The sequence below is a fragment of the Ascidia mentula genome, chromosome 5 (assembly GCF_947561715.1).
Source record: "Ascidia mentula chromosome 5, kaAscMent1.1, whole genome shotgun sequence".
In the NCBI taxonomy this organism is placed as follows: Eukaryota; Metazoa; Chordata; class Ascidiacea; order Phlebobranchia; family Ascidiidae; genus Ascidia; species Ascidia mentula.
In genome coordinates this window covers 11,140,661-11,158,768 of record NC_138570.1, presented here as the reverse complement: position 1 = coordinate 11,158,768, position 18,108 = coordinate 11,140,661, and the positions used below count along the sequence as shown (strand labels likewise).

At 35.1% G+C, this 18,108-nt stretch overlaps 1 protein-coding gene across 1 annotated transcript; it reads left to right on the top strand.

Annotated features, from left to right (window-relative positions):
* The first annotated feature begins 5,461 nt into the window (after positions 1-5,461).
* LOC145902908 (uncharacterized) lies at positions 5,462-18,045 on the top strand. The gene is made up of 23 exons (XM_082990997.1): positions 5,462-5,588; positions 5,883-6,003; positions 6,594-6,759; positions 7,817-7,908; positions 7,986-8,214; positions 8,655-8,797; positions 9,204-9,402; positions 9,487-9,611; positions 9,722-9,861; positions 9,934-10,127; positions 10,177-10,216; positions 10,273-10,371; positions 10,840-10,903; positions 11,845-11,932; positions 11,996-12,068; positions 14,531-14,594; positions 14,815-14,928; positions 14,982-15,029; positions 15,093-15,280; positions 15,398-15,547; positions 15,813-15,846; positions 15,906-15,976; positions 16,036-18,045. The coding sequence occupies exons 1-23, from the start codon at positions 5,462-5,464 to the stop codon at positions 18,012-18,014; spliced, it is 4,548 nt and encodes a 1,515-aa protein (XP_082847123.1). The 3' UTR covers positions 18,015-18,045.
* The last annotated feature ends 63 nt before the right edge of the window (positions 18,046-18,108 follow it).

Sequence of the window (18,108 nt, the reverse complement as noted above, 5' to 3'; positions counted from 1 at the left end):
ACAAACAAGTCTGTATAGTTGTTTCATTGCTTTCTTTTAATAGCTAGGAAAATATTACAAATTTATGTCACAACTTTCAAGACGAGAAAAATCTGTTAGAAAATGGAAGAGAATATTGCAGCGTACCAATATGATTCCCAGTCGCTGCTTTGCTGAATCTAAAGTCTGCTTGCGTGTTCTTGCTGAAGACTATATGCTTGATTTGAAACTCCGTGGCAGACTTGTTTATTAATTGAAAGGCATGATTGCAATTACCAGGTGGCTTAAGTTTAATTTGTTTCAAGCGCGTTTAATACGTGACTGAATTGCAGCGAATTTAACTATTAAAAGAACGTGCGAACGTTTACAGCGCGATGGCGAGAATAACAACAGGGCCGAGAGAGGTCGAGCGCCTAAGAGCGTAGACGAGACTAGACTGTCGAAGGATTACGAAAATGGGCGTTTTATAACAAAGTGTCAGAAAAAGTGTGTTGTCCAGCAGGATGCCAGAAAGCCTGTGGGAGCTCCGGCAGGAAAGCTTAACACTTAAAAAGCTTAAGTAGTAAGTGTTTAGCATGCTACCTTGCAGATACATGACAATCCATATTCTTTACATACAATGTTGTGGTTATGGATGTCATAGTTTTAAAAGGATTGCTGTTTCTTCGATACTGTAAATCATTACCACAATGTTACAAAACTAAGAACATATTAATATACATGGTTTTGAAAAGGAATTTCTCTCAGTTGTTGTATTTCTGTCGTGGCCTACAGGTGCTTTATCTTGTTTGATTTAACTTCTGTCCTCTACACTTGGACAGGATTCCGGTTGTTCAACAGGTTCAAAAGTGTACAATTGTACGTGACAATGAAAGAGACATATAGTACAAACGAGAAATTTGGTGCTTAAACACATAAAAAATTAACTCGGTACGTTTTTATCGAACATCTTTTAAACGATTGCGTGTAGGTTGTCCATATATTTTGTTGTTTTCTTGGGGTTTTCTAATTTTTGACGCATAATATTCGTAAACTTGTTTTGTGGAATTAAACTTATCATAAACGGGTTAAAATCGTTGATCTATCTATTTCTGTGTCGAAACTTGTTTCCCATTTTGTTGGAATGGCTTTTGTTAGCTTAAGGTAGTCTGTATAATTTTTGTTCAAATCTTCAAGTCCTCTACTCTGCAGTTCTTTGAAATGGCAGTATTGCAGGGATTCGTCAATTGGTGGTGTTCTATGCCGTTTGATAGTTTGTTACAAATTGATTTGGTACCTTCCACCGCACATAAACAATCCCTCCACTCCCTAAGGGCCACCCAGAATGTAGTTAATGGAGATACTGATATAATAATTTTATTGCTTGCCGTGAGAACACTGCATGCAATGCATACCATTTTGTTTATTGATGTTACAGTTGTTTGAACAGTTTTCCACGAGGCCATAAAATTCGGATTCAAAATTTTTCTTTTCCAAGAGAATCGCTGCGTTTTTGTATAAGACTCAATGTCTATCATATCTATTCCCCTTCTTCAATCTTTGCACATAATACATTTCTACATACTCTTTACGTCTGCCTTCCGCGGGGCCTGTCCAGCCATGACGTTACTTGAAAAACCCCATACCCGATTCCAGAACCTGCTTCCCCATTGCGCGGCCTAAACTAGCAAACAAGTTTCCAAGCCCATGTCCGCGCATCGAAAGCGAAAAGTGACAATAGTTCTCGTAATCTCTGAAGTCGGTCTCGGGTCTCGGCGTTGTAGGGTATTTGATGAGTAATATTCAAACGCGTAGCGGCTTCTTGTTGAAGTGTAAGGTTCCACTCTCAAATGATATGAGTTTGCCGAACCCGTCATATATAAAGCCGTTTGGATGGTGTCAAAATGTCGAATGCGAACCGGATAATCCGCCAAACGCCTGAAACGCAAACGCTGCATTTTGTCTATAATTTTATCGCCGGCCGGAACTTTTTCTATAATGGTACTTCCGTATTTCCAACCACGCGAGGTTAAACGATGTCTGTGTAAACATATATTGCGGAGTAATCTGAAGAAACTTCACTCCGACGCACGCTCGTCTACCTGGGGGCAGCTCGGCGAAAGGGTCATTGCAAAACCTTCTGGAACGTGTGCTCCAGTGCGTTGCTTTGTTTCATCGAAGGTAAACAGACCATGACCGGTCTAGCGTTTGATTTCGAAATCTTTCGATTTCCGCATATGTTGGACTAAAATTCGACCCGTTTCGTAATGGCCCGCATTTAGCATGTAGCGCAGCGTGCTGCCACCTTGCGTGATGTCAAACCAGCACTAAAATTCCCCAATATTATTCCATGAATGCGGGAATATTATCTCACTTAGATTGACCTCCCACTCGCCTGTCTCCAGGGAAATAACGGGCTTCGGGTAGCTTTTTTGTTAAAGCAGAAAGGTTGTTCGGGAAGTGGTCGACAGAGTTATTCGATGGGAGGGTCACGTACATCGCTCAGTTTTTTAGTTTAGGGGCGGGTAATACGTAACCGACAGGCTTGCTAACAGCGTAGTTCACGGGCTTTGACTGGGACTTCCAACCGTTAAGTTAAGCAAGCTCGTCACAATCACGAACAAATCGCGATTATCTGAAAGACAAAGACCATAAGAAAAGCAAAGTGGAGCCAATAATATGAATTGTGTAAGCTGACGGCACTATTGGTTGAGCTTTGCTTGGCCGTAGTGTTTCCACCTTGTTTTCTCCGTAAGGTTGCACCTAGTTTGGTGCCCAACGGATGACGGTGATTGTATAGTCACCACAAAGTGGAAGACTTTGCTAGGCCGTTTGGTCAGCAAAGTCGTCTGAAAGTCACACCAGCTGCACTGATGAGACCTTTTAGGTCGAAACAGTGGCCATGTGTCTGCAGTTTACACAAGACAAAGACCACTTCAGACCGTCTAACGTCTTTGATAAGAACGTAAATACCGTATTTACTCGATTGTAAGCCGCGGCTTATAAAGTTTTTTAACCTACCGTTTGTGCGGCTTACAAACGAGGGCGGCTTATATTCGAGGGCGGCTTACATTATTTAATGTCACGCCGATATTTTGTCTGCGCTCTGTTTTTTAATGAAATTTACCATCAACTCGCTTCATCGTACCAATACGTTTTATCTCCCAAGATTTTCTGCGTATCTCACAATTTTAAACGACAGATTTGTTGACTATTATTGTTGTAGGGCACCTAAGTTTGTCTTTAACATTAACGTGCGGCTTACATTCGAGTGCGGCTTATATTAATTTTTGAACACCTTCACATGCGGCTTACAATCGAGGGCGGCTTACATTCGAGGGCGGCTTACAATCGAGTAAATACGGTAACGCAAATACGAACCGAGTAAATCTAAATAATTTGATCCTATTACTAGCAAGATTTTGTATTTACAAATGTAAATTAGCTACATTGCAACCCTGCTTTGAAATATTCTGTAGACAAGTTCAGCAAGATATGGAGATACCGCTTGAAGAGAAAAACGCTTTATAGCGAGTATATGTAAATAGACAAGGGGTATGTCCAGGAGGGGTCTACAGTTTTGTACAGATGGCTGAACCCGGCCGATGACATAAAGACCCCAAATCACTTTGGGAGAAGGCTGTTTCCTGATTTATCGCCGCTTTCGATGGAACTTTTGCCTTAGGAAAAACAGACTATAACGAAGTTGTTAGGGTTGCCAACCGTCCTTTATTTCAGTGAACAGTCCTTTATTCAGCCATATGTACTTATCTTTTTGTGACTATTTGTCCTTTAATTTATAATCGCTTTTTCTATTTTTCAATGAAGAGTAGCCTACAAACTCTGTCAACTTTGCGATCTGTACAATACCAATCAGCTACCTTTTATTTTTTACTTATGTCTCAATTTAAAATGGGGCACTCATTTTTTAAAAAAAAGGGAAGCAATCTATGAATAATAAACCCCCCCAAAAGAAAACAAGGAAGAATAGCTCGTGAAATTTTGGATCGACAATATTAATTTGAAGTGTGTTTTAGGACATGATAATCTTTACATTGCTGCAAAATTGCACGTATGAAATTAAACAATAAAGTCTGTATGTCCTTAATTGTAGCTGCTTAAAGTGCATATGGCACGGTCATGGCAACTTTACTTAAAACCAAAGGTACACCTACAACAAACATATTTCCAAAGTATTATTGGTCTACGTCAACTAAAAATTGTAGAAAACTGCACAAAAAGTAGCGGCAGCGTGGTTGCGTCAAAAATGCATTGTTTACATAGGAGAAGGCGCCTTAATTGCAGATATCGAGTAGTTTCAAACATAGGAGAATCCGCAAATTACGTTATCTCAAAGGTCAGGACAAGTTTTGCATCATACAAAAATATGTCACTGTGACGTCACAAACCAAAGGCTTATTTGTCCCTGATTATTGGAAGACGAAACGTTATAGCATCAACAACACTAATCTGTAGTTTGATAAGATGGGGATGGTACGTTTCTTTGTGGCTCAGTGACATAACATGACGTCATTTTCGGTGTGATGTCATAACTTTAACCTCACCCATGTGTAGACTTAAATTTGTTAATTCCAACATTTAGAGTGACGAACTCTATTGCGGTCACGCTTCTGCCGTGGTACTATGACAGAAAAACTGTGTTGCATAATCAGCTAATTTGGTCGGCTTTTCTCGGCGGTCTTTGACAGCCTCAAAATTCACTTGCTTATATCTTTTCCTGTGAGTGGACAAACCACTATGCTTAAAAGCATAATACAGTCTATACGCCAAGGTATAAGTCTTCATGATTGCTATTACACCCAATGGTGTACAATGCAACACCTCGGATAACGCAGCGCTCTCAAACGGGCCGTTGCATAGTGCATTTGCTTAGTTTTGCTGTTTGTAATTGTTTAACCACAATCAATGCCTCACATAAGAAAAAAAATTCATGCTGTCTATAATATACTAAATTGTAAGCCTACAAAATCATCATTGTATACGTGTTATTACCTCCATAGCGCGCTATGGTTACTTCCTTGGACCTTGCCTAAAGCGGCGTCGAAGTTACCCGATTGGCAGTTTTTGAGATCAAATCAGTATATCAGCAATTTGACCGACTTATTTTTAGCCTTTTCAAAGAATTAGTCTATATTTTGGCCTTTTTCGAATAATATAACATAATAATCATGTAATTTCTCATCAATTTGTTTTTTTATTTCGTGTATGAGTCGATGCCCTGTTATTGGAATAATAGACTGGACGATCTTATTTGACCAGATATTTCTTTCTGAATATTTGCTCAGTATCGAAGTTTTGCCTTGAGGTTTTTTAAGTCTGGCAACCCTTTTCGACCTTTATTGCGTCACTTCCGTTGGAATACACTGTCTGTGTTTGTTGTCTGCTTGCCACAAAAGTTTTGTATTCCCATCTGTCTGAGTTATGCCTTTAATCTCTGCGTGATTCTTTAAATTAAAAATTATATTTTGGATAGAGTACAACCATGTATCACAGCGGCATTGCGTCGCTTGGTAGGGTAAAGAGTTCTGATATACATAAAACTCAGTTGTTCAGATACGTATCAAATGGAAAACACAAAAAAATTTCCTCGGTTATAACAAGTAAGTTGTGTTTGAGATCGTTGGTTTTATTTTGTCTATATATATACTGTATGGGATTGTGACGTTGTATTACACTTTTATGTATTTTTCAAAAGGTAGCCTATTTTTGTTGATATTGCCATTACATATGACATATGTCAGGTCAGGTTATTCGTACAACTTTTTGCTATAATTTAACTATCTTTCTTAGTTCGTGCTGTAGTCTTTCCATGTTGGTAACTTTATGTAAATTGTTTCTGCTATAGCCTATACATTGTTTATATACATATATTATATTCATATTTTTTACCATGTTTTGTTTAGGTCAAAATCTTTACGTAGATGATTGTAACAGCAGGGGCCAGACTCCACTATTTGTAGCCTGCTTAATGGGGCATACAAAATGTGTTTCAGTGCTATTGTTTTTGGGAGCAAATCCAAACAGGTATCACTGCCTAAAATTGCTAGCAATTTTACTCTTTTCTTGGCGTATATATTTTATGTTAATTTCTTAACAATTTCCACAACACTTTTCATCAAAAAAAAATAATTGTAGCCTAAAGAAAGAAACATACACACAAAGCATATTTGTTTTATTTATTGTTTGTGTGTATTGCAGTTTTTTTAAAGCACTCACATATTGCCATATTGGGTTTGTGAACTACATAAACCCTAGTTTTACACCTTGCTGCCTATTGTATTTAGTTCACCAATTTGTGTCACCTATGGCATATGGTGAGTGCAGATATGAGTGACATTATGTTAGTATAAAGAGGATTGAATCATTATTAAATAGGGTAAACTATATGTATGGTGCAATAGTGATCGGCAAAAATACTGTTCTATAACACTTCTTGTAACTGTAAAAAAATGCAATCTGTTTATTTATTGCACTCTGGGATTGAACACTGCCCTTTTCATGCTTTTATTTTTTTCTGATATTTCATGTATATATATTTGGAGGGTTAATATACTTTCTTGCCCAAAAAATCAAAAAGTATTATGTGTAACTAATAAATGCCAAAATGATTTAAGGCGATGTGATGATGGAAGCACACCAACCCATGCTGCAGCCTTTTCCTGTAACTCTGGTATATTAACAGAAGTTGTTAAACATGGAGGAGATTTAAGACTGCATGATAATAGGAATCTAGTTCCACGAGATTGGGCAATCGAAGCAGGAAAGAAAAGAAATGCAAAGGTAAGAAATCAGTGAATGTGGATTTTGAATGGCTTTTTTAGTTGTAAACTTGTGTTTGTTGCCAAAGCTGTTGACCCAACATCAATTCCAATGCATTATTATTGCTACAAAAGGCTGTTATGGTGCAAAAATGATTAATTATTCTTTATAAATTTTCCTGTTATAAAACCTATGCTTGACTTACAAAATAAAAAAAAAATATTGACAGCTTGTTTTGTCCTGTTTAAAAACATTGTGCAATACAGAGGTTCTTAAACTGGGTGGCGTGGAAGGTTGACAAGGGGGTGCAAAAGTTTTTAGAATACCTGTTTAGTGACCAAGCATTGATCTATCAATGTTTAGTATTTCTGTGTGCAGAATCCTTACGAAAAAATTTGAACAATGGTTTAGACTTTTGTTGGTAAAGCGCGACTACCGGAGCTCATCTTAGTGTCAATTTAGTTACAATGGTAACTGTGACGCAATAATGGTCATTATGTTTACGGAAGTAGTGTTATGATTACTGGCTACTAGTTGTTTTAATGGACTTTAATATAATGGACTTTTTCGAGTGGGAGGCGCAGAAAAAAAAAGATACTGTATGATCCCACTACAAGTATATATCTCCAAAACCAAATTTTTTCAGGACACACAAATCTTTCATAAATTTTTGATGAATTAGTTTGGCGAAAGCATGTTGACATTGTGTAATCCACATTCTTTGGTTTGACATTGAACAACATTTTTGTTTATATTACTGTACATCTGGGTATTGTTACATTTGTTCACATGTGTTATAAAAGACCATACAAACATGATTAAGGTTCCTTATTAACAAAATTCCAGCAGTTGGTTTAAATTAAAAATGTCCATCCTAATTTTAAATTTAGTTTTATAATTGCAACGGTCTATTATTGTGCTGCAATAAATCATTCCTGGCAGGATCAGCAATAATTTATTGGTCCATTATAGTATCAACAAGTCCTGCCGTATTTATTAGAAAGGTAAATACATATTGTATATATGCTTTTTTGTCTCTGCTTGGTATACAGTGGTTGTATATGTTGTTCTGTTGCAGATTTTGCAAGTAATTGATCAATACTATGTGGATGTGATGGCTAACCTTTATATTCAACCTTCTATGACTAATCCTGGCCCAAGCCTCTCCAGGTCAGCACAAATAAGTGATCACTGCAATAGTTTCATTTAAATTAGTTTGTGATTTGAATTTACTTGATATGCTCTAGGATGCTGAGTAAAGTTACCTCTGAATCAACATCTGAAATAAAAATGAAAATGTTCAATAACAAACAGTTGGAAATAAACAGCCAAGGTTATGGTGATTATGTTGCTGTGAAATATATAGCAGAACAACATTTTAAAGAGGACAATCAAGTGGAAGTTGGACATGCTGCCTTAATTCCAATAATTCAGTCTGACCAATTAACAACCACTGAAAATTCTTTGCAACAAGAGGTAACACTACAAACATTCAAAAACGTTTCAAAGCAAACCAATACTACCAACAATTGTAAACTTTTCCCTACAACACAAACTTTGAGATCAAAATTAGTTGTTCGTTTGACATCAAAGAAGCTAATTCGTCAATAAGGAAACAAAATCAACTACAATGAAACGAGATCTTGTTACATATTTTTATTTAACAATATTTAGGCTTGTGCAAAATTTCGCAAATTTTATTTGCCCATGATTTTTCTGAATGGGAGTTTTTGAGAACGCCATAAAAAGTACCATGGATTTTTGCATTATTTGATGCTATTTGCTTGTATTGCATATAAATGCAAGTTGATTGAAGTCGATACCCTTTATTTGTTTGATCATAAAGAAAAACATATATAGTGAACAAAAAATTTGAAGTTTGATTATAAATTTGTTTGCTTCTGTTGAACTTGCAGGCTCCTCCTATGTTTTTCATGTCACATGGCAAGTGGGGGCAACAAGCAGTCACTTTAAAATTCTGTAAGGAGCAAAGAAAACACAGATCAATACAAAGTGCATGTGCCTCTGATTTGCTTGTTCATGAGCTGAAAATTAATAGGTATTACATCACAAGAGCGTTTTTGATATGTTATTTTTATTGCAAAATAAAAATAACATATCAAAAAAAAATTAAAAAAATTACCATGTTGGCTGCATTTTGTCTGGTCTGTTTAAATTTAAGAATTTGGTTGAAACAGTTGGTTTCAATTATTAAGGGTGACATTTTAAATTTAATTGAATCTATTGACTTAACAAATAAATCTACTAAATTGCCTACTTTTACAGGATTTTTTTTTATATTGAAAGAAAATATTTTCTTCCTTGTATATTTAAAGCAGTTTTATGTTGATGGGTTTTATTGAACTGTTATGTTAAGATATTATGTGTTATCTCCAAGATCTAATTTTAGGAACTTTGTTGGTATCATGTTTTTTTCATGCAAACTATTGTATTTTGTCAAACAGAATGCTTAGACATCCAAGCGTATTACTTTTAATGGGAACTTGTTTTGAAATGGGTCAAACATCAACTTCGACAACAACTGCTGGTCTGCAGCTTCATTGTTTTGTATATGAAAATATTTCTCTTGGATCTTTACACAACTTGTTACATCTGAAAAAATATTTTTTGTCGGAGGCAAATAAACTTTTGCTGTTGACCCAGGCATGTGAAAAGAATATGTATAGAATATGTATATATATATATATAAAGTTCCATATAACAATTGGTCATTATTTTATTGTTCAGATTGGTAATGCGATCTCTTATGTTCATCAACTCGGTTTCATACATTGCTGTATATCGTCCTTTGCTATTTATTTGTGCAGTGATCAACAGGCAAAACTTTCAAATTTTTATTACACTTTACACAGGTTTGCTTAACTTTTTGGTTTTCAAAAGAGAATTTTATTTTACATAATAGCAGCAATTTAATAGCAACAGTCTAATTTAAGACTCTATTTTAGTTTTCATGGTTTTGTAGGAAAGATCTGGCTCCTATAGAAAACAAAATGTCATCTATTTTTAATCGTTGGGTAGCACCAGAATTGTTGGTGAACAAGAAACCTTGTGTTGAAACTGATATCTACAGCTTTTGTGTTGTAGTTTGTGAAACTTTATCAGGTAATGCAAACAGTGCCTTAATATGAGTTGTGCACCCTATGCCAAAGCAATTGCACTTTGTTTTTTATCAAGGTATATTGCCTTGGAAGGGTTTTGATGCAGAAAGCGTTCGTCACCAAGTTGTATCACGGGGTCACATGTTGCTTGTTCCGCCTGTTGTACCCAAACCATTGCACAAAGTTCTTTACAAAGGTTTGTCTGTGTCAAGGAGTAAACGCACAACAAAGCTGCAGGAAATTGAAGCCGTGTTAAAAAGTCTTTTAAATGTCAGTTTATTTTCACAAGTATATGTTGTTTTTTATTGCTGTTATTCAGTTACAGAGTGATTTTCCACAGAAAGATGGCAACTCTTGTGGTAAGTAGCGATGTTCGTGTTTGCTTTTTCTGTGTCATTTAATATATTTTTTAAAGAGTTTATGACAAGCACCTTTCAAGCTTCAAGTCAATACAAAAAAGGGCAGATGGTTGATAATGCTGATGGAGATTTGGGAATTGATCAGCCAGATTCATGTAAAGCTTGATGTTATAATTTTTTCGTTACTTTGTGCATAGAATGGAAAATTTCTTAACAGATTTCTAAATTTTTTCAGAAATTTTCTTTCTTAAAAAATTTCTCAACAGAGCTTTGTGTTAAATGGGCAGTAAAATTGTGATTTGATTTCAGTATATGAGATCATAGACTATGAAAATAATGGTCATTATTATGTAACAATAAACAGTTGAAAAAATTATTCCAAACAGGAAGTAAGTTTTTCTAATATCATGCTGCAACATCTGATGGTAAAATTTTAAGATTTCAGAGTTTGTGACATGGCAAACATAAAAAGACAGGTGGGCCACAAAAATTTGGTTTGTAGGTTGCACACACCTGCTGAACACTACATTTAGTGTTTTTTATCACACATTGTGGCTAATTTTTGAAAATAAACCAAAATGTGTAATAAATTTTTGAAAAAATTTAAAATTTCAATCTTTCAGGTGCATTTCAGGTGAAGACAATGCAACAAAGCATTGAGGGACCAACTTTTTTCCAGAAAAGATGGTAAAGTTTGTAGGGTATTTATTTACAGACTTTACTACTTAAAAGGCTATGACTTTGTTTATTTATAATAGTAGATATATTACTGAGATTGATTATTTATAGTACAAGGTGCCATTTTGTAAAAGTGCCTAAATGTCCCCTGTGTTACATGATTTTAACTATTAAAATAGAAAAAAAAAACATTATCAATGAAAAGGTCCACACATTTTGATGGGGATATATAAGCTGGCATGCAAAGTCATTAAGATCTTGAATAATTTGTAAACTGGCATGTGAAGTTTAAATGGTTGCTGGCCCCAGATTTAAACACAAAAACTGGTAATTATGCCAGACTTGATGTAGACAGTGTTTAAACTGTACCCTTTGCAGTTGTCCTCCTCACAATTCTGGATAAAACCTTTAGGTAGATGGTTGTACAATGACCCAAACTACCAAAGTCTTTTGGTTACTTTCTGCCCAAATAAACTGAAACAAAAACAGACATTTCTAAGAAAAGCCCAAAACTATTGACTTGAAATGATTGTGTTGTGTAACTCATTTGATGATGTTATTTGTATTTTGTAATATCTGTGTAGAATATTATATATTTACTGCAAAAAAATTATTTTGTGATTTTAGTAATTGCTGGTGCACTGTTTTGGATTTGCACCTGATGAACGAGATTAAGCTGGCGAAAACTCGTGCAAATAAAGTTGTTTAACAGTCAGTCTATCCAAAACAGTGCACCAGCAATTACTGAAAGTCATAGACCTGTGACTGACATTTTGTGATTTGTCAATTTAAATAACTCCCTCCCTTGTTATCTATTAAATGCATTTCTTGTCTGAGGTGATTGCATGTAATGTAGATATGATTAACTTATATTTGTATTACAGTTATCAACAATAAGAATAATGGAATCCTGGTTTAAGTTAATTTAGAAATGCTTTAAAATGTTTCAGTAAATTCCCTGAACATTCTGAAATTTATAAAAAGAACACAGAGAACACCGAAGTGGAAAACATACACCAGTTATCAACACAGTTGCCGGTAATAATTTTAAATGCATAAAGTGAATGGTTATTGGTGTTAAATTTAAAACCAATGATTTAGGATTGTGAAAACTTAAGACCAACTTTTTCTTTATCTGTGAGCTGTCCGCAACGAATGGCCAACTTTTCTGAAGGTAAGTTAAAAATATATATATACTCCTATTTGGAAATGAACGTGTTTACCAAACATCCAATCATAAAGATTATGTACAGGAATTTGTAAATACTACAATTAAACTTGTTTGCACTCCACAGATACATTGATTTTGTTGAAATTACATAGATTGGCACAAAAATATGTGTGAAAATTGTTTATGTAAGTGTTTATACCAGTGGTATGTTAAGTTCCTTGTAAGGACCACAAAGCATGTTACTATATGGATAAGTCATTTGCAAAGTCCACAGCTTGTGTGAATGCATCTTTTTAAGTCTAATTGTTAATGTTTTATCAGAGGTGGACAAAAAGTTGGGCACTGTAAGAACCACCTGTATAAAATCTAGTCTCATTGGTAAAAGACTAACACGTATTTAGTTAATACTTGCCATTGAAAATGAGCCACAAGCTGAAAAACGTGGTTTATTTGATGTTTTACAAGGGTCCTGGATGCCTTAAGTTACAACTTCATTGTTGGTACCTATGATATGTTGAATGTGTGTGGACAAAATGTATCCATGTAAAATTATGTCCGGCTTGATAGTTCATAGTAGCGCCAACTCCAAATTTTCCAAAGAAGTTTAGAATACCTACAACATTGTATTATCCTAATACTTAACACTGTGCATAGTCTATTTTTTAGCTAGAGATGTACCAAACGAAGCCTATTTTATTTAGCCCAAAACAAAATTTCTGAAAAAATGCTGAACGTTCTCTACTCTGTTTTAAAGGAGTTCAAATTGCAAGTGACTATTTCTTAATAACCATCTCATCCAGACATTTTTAGATGTAATTTTTTCTCATGTGAGTTTAATCCCACAAAACTATAATTAATATGGTTTGAGTTTACAAAATGCTATTAACATTTTTCCCTTCAACACTTCAGTTTAAAGTATTCTATAGCAGGGTTTATCACACAGTGGGTAATAGAATAAATTGGAGGTTAATGAGACAATTCTGTTTTAGTTAAGGTTTAGCTTTGTGGTACGAACTGAAAACTGTAATTTATTATCTTTTTGGCCAGTAAACCATATGCTAGTAATTTCCTGTGTACACACTGCATTAACTGGACTATAAATGTATGTTAAGACAGTCAAAAATAGAATGTGCATTTCCTAAACTAGGGATGCCAGATTCTGGGGGTGAGATCTGTTCCTAGGTGGTATGTGGAGGCTGAATGATTCGGATGAATTTTTGATTTTTTCATATCCTAATGGAAGTACAATAACTTGATGGTGATTTCAAAGAGGGTAGGAATCACTGATCTAAGAAATGTTTCTTGTTACCATCGTGGCTACAACTTGTGTGGAGCAGTGAAGGACCCATATCAGTATGAAAACCTAAGAATTAAATTTTGAAGGCTATCAGCATTAATACCCATACTGAGTTATTTCCTTTTTTGGCAACAACATCCTGTGGTGTGTGACCCATGAAGATCTACTAGTACTATTCAAAAAGAAAAAAAATATATATATGTATATACATATACATATATCGCAGCTGCTTAGAACAAGACACAACAAGGATCTGGGGAGCCTCAAGGAGGATCTTATATCCTAGGATAGCAAAAACAGTCCCGGGGGTTACCAAAGCAACTTTCCCATGACAATTTTTTTGCCATTGCATAGAAAAGGGTTGGGCCAACATTAAATTGCAAATTGGATGAGGTTTTTGTGATTCATTTTTTGCAAAACCAACTTACATTTTTTGCAGCCTATTTAGCTAAAATAATGTCCGACCAGGGGGCGAAATGCCCCCTGGGGTGCGCTTAAAGTAACTATCCTGCAACTAATTTTGACCTGAATGCGTAGACAAGAGGCCGGCCCAACATAATATCACAAATTAACGTATACTTCTGTGATTCAATTTTGAGCTTTTTGAACTAACTTTTTCACAGCACCCAGCACCAAATGACTAGCTGACTGAGAAGGGCAAAAAATGCATAAATACTGCACCAAACACACTGAAAATTGCCCTCGCAACAACACATGCCTTCCTGCTCATTCAACCACAAATTGATCCAAATGCATCACCGGTTGCATTGTGACATAAGTTTCTTTGTGACAGTGGAAACTTTACAGAAATACTGATATCCAATCTTAAGTGATACAGTATTGGTCACATAAACGTAAATGCTTGGACAAACCTAGTAATTGTATATACCTTAGTTTAGACTTCAGCTTTTAACTATAAGCATACATAACAAAATTTTATATAAATGGTGGGCTGGTGCCCCATGTTAACACAAATTGTATTGCTCAAGTCAACCTGTATTAACTACTATCCATTTATGGAAGTAGTGGTAATGGTCTAGTGCTCAAATTTGTCGCAACCTGAAATGTACTATTTTCTGGGATTTGGTATTTTCCTACTAATAAAATTTAAAACCACAAATAGTTTACCAAAATATAATTACTTCAGAAACCACTAACTGTTTTGCAGTATGCAGTGATGTGCAAGGAAGATGGAGTCACTCTGGTGCTCAACAAAATAACTCCAGTAATAGGTACGAAGGCACAAAATTTTTTTTCTAAATTTATTCAAAATTCCCCAACCAAATCCATAACCTTTTAAATGCAGCTTTTAGATTCCAAACTAACACCAATGTTATTTAATTTATTAATTGTATGTTGTAGTTTGGCTTTACACAGTGCTTTGAAGTGTAATAATTTTTTATTAATAATGTTTGTTCAAATGGGGTAGTTAAATTATAAATCTGATTTTAGGGATGATTCTGTCAGTGTTATACATAGTGACTTATTGGACACAGACTCCTTAAAAAGTAGTATGGTCAGTATGAGTGAAGAATATTTGTACAATGACACAGATGTAAACCAAAAGTAAGCATGATGCTTTTGTAAAAAAAACGTGTATTTTAAAGTTTAATTTGCAGTCCATCGATTTCATCAGCCAAACAAGGTTTTGTTGAAAGCATCATTAGGTATGTTTTTTTGGATGTAGAATACTTGTTGTTTCCACTTGTTGTATGTTAATGTTTTTGCAGTGAAAGTGTTGGAGTTTTAACGACTGAAGATTTTGATGAAATACTGAATTGTCGTGAAAACTGTGTTCAACCCAAAGATAATAAACCTGTTTGTGGTGAAAATGTGAAACAAATTGAAAATCAAAAAACCTTTGCTAATAATCCATCCAATCCACATTCAGATATGATTGACTGCAAAAAAACATCTGGTAAATGCAGCAAAGCAATGTCATCCAACAAAGTCTAGGGATCTTATATAATAATCAGTCGTTTGCTTTTCTACACTCAAAATTAAGTGTAATATTCCAAACCAGCATTTTTGATAGGAGACAGCTTGTATCAAATGTTTTATGAAGAAAGGTCTTCACATTCTTTTACGGACTCCTACATTGATATAAACCACCATGCTCCAATACCTGTTGGAGCATTTTCTAATACTCCGCTAAAAAACTCTTCAGGCCAAATGAATTTAAAAGGTAATGTAAGCTACCCCTGGTTTGTATATTTAAATATTAATTTTATGCTCATGAAAATAAAGAGACTGGCCCATACTGTTGAAAACATTTATTTATTTAAAGACCAACCGAATCATTTTTAACTGATGATGGCGTAAGTTCTTGCCAAAACATTTGGAATATAAAAAAACATGTCAATGTTTTTAATAGTATAGACTAGTCTTCTTTTTCTCAGATTTATAAATCTATTGATAGTGTTCGTAATTTTATGCTTATTTTACACTAGAAACCAAAAGCGTTTGTCAGGAAAAAGTTCTCAGGTATATTTATTACACCATTTTGTAATTGCCATGCATAATTACCCAAAAATATGTTTCAGACAAGAAACCGAATCTGAAAAAAGTTTGCCTGCATGTCCCCCATTTATCAACAGCAAAATTAAAGAAAATGGTATTACTAAGACTTATTACCCCACTTATATTAAACGCTACACCCTCTTCATTTTCCAGGGACCAAATCATGTCATAGATATAGTCATTTGAGACAAATCAAGCCCTGTAACAATAAAGTCCGAACAAATGAACCGAAGGATGCAGCAGAATTGAGTGAAACTACTGGTAAAAGATGTTCTGTAGATGTTGGCATTTCACACATGACCGTGACATCTCCTTTACACTTTTCTGTACAAAAAGTCCAGAAATCTTTGGAGGAATTTTCAAAACTCTTTAAAGATGAAGCACAAGTTGATGGGAAAAATGTTCTGGAAATTGAACACTCCCTTTCATGTGTAGATAAAGATAATAGATGTGACAAAAACTACAACAATGAAACAGAAAATTTTGTTGAGGAAGTTTTGAATGCAGCTGGATTGTCTGAGGTAGATATTACTACTGCAAATTGTTTGAAAGAAACCAAACCTAAACCGAAAAACAGCAAAGCTACATGCAACAAAGTGTCAGGTGGTCCTCCACCAATTGTTGGGCAACAAACAACTTCTGAACTGGAGGCGGTTAAAAAAATAAAGGTCCCAAAACAAAATATGATGCCCTTACCAAATGAAGTGGAACATATATCACAAATCGCCGGAGCACAGTCTATTCCAGCACAACTATTTGGTGCACCACAGCCCTCTGCTGATAATGCAACTTTATTAGAGCAGAGTATAAGCAATAAAGGTAAAAATGAGGATAAAGCAAATGAAACTAAGACAAAAAGGTTTAGTATCACCAGTGAAGACCTCATCGACATTTTTACGGATTTTGCAGATCGAAAAGGTTTTGTGCAGGTAGAAGAAAATTGCCATCAAGATGAATTGGGCTGTGTCGATGTAACCAACCCTTGCTCTTTAATTTCTGACAACATGAATGGTGTTGAAAATTATAATCAATGTACTGCTGTTTCTAAAGTGACAACAATGAACCAAGCCTCGCAGACATCTCCCAATCATGCAAAAATGTGTAAACTAGAAAAAATGTTGGCAGAACATCCACCCTCAATTAAAGAATTTTTGTGTCGAACAGGTGATTGGTCACTGATTGTAGTTCCACCTAATGAGGTCCAAACAACAAATAAACAAAATATCCTAGATTCTCCAAACAATTCTAATTTTAAAGAAGATTGTACTAGAGCTCCAATACATAAAGAAATCCAGCTCAAAAATGCGACACCAAGCAAATGGACATTCAGGCAAAAGTTGTCGATGTTTGAAACTAACACTGCTGACAAAATTATTGAGACCAAAGCACGATTACAAAAAAATCTTACTGCAAAATTTGAAGCTGAAGCAAAAAATGAAATACCCCTGACTTTGGAAGAAAACATAACCTCACCCCTGTACCTCACTGCACTTGACAAGGAACTCAGCAACAGTTACCTCAATGATACACCAATCCACCAAACCGGTACATTGATACCAACGCTGAGGGAAAATGGAGTGAAAACCTCGACCCCTGTAACTTCTGAAGATTTGAACATTACTAGTAAGCAAATTATATTGGAGGAGGAAAATGACAATTACAAAAACATAAAACAATTCAACACTGCAATAGATTGCCGCAAAAAAAATGTTCAAACTACAAAACAACAGGATGAAACAAGCCCGGTTCTCAAAACAAGTGTTACACGGAGATCAAATAGTTTGCCGAATATCAGTGTGCTGCTGAATGCATCAGCATTCAAAAGATGCACACATAAAAATTCAATCACTACCAACAGTCAGTTCAATGCACACCATGATCAGTACAGAAATTCAACTGATACATCCTCAGAAGAGGGGAGCAATTCTGTTATTAGTGAAGATCAAGAACTAAACTTTGGTAAACTATCCAGACATACCAGTGAAGCAGTATTGAAAAAAATGAAACAGTTGCAGGACTTAAACAGTCTGAATAAGAGTGTAAAAGCAGGAGGGTGTTCCATGCCATGTGATGACTCTGTTGAGGTTGATCCAAATGATTTTAAATGTGAAACAAATGTTTGGTCAGAGTAACAAACCTTGAAAACTATATTTTATAGCAGATAACTCTTAAATTTAAAGTTGTGTTACTTTTGTTTTCACAAAACTCTGTTGGTTATGTTTATTA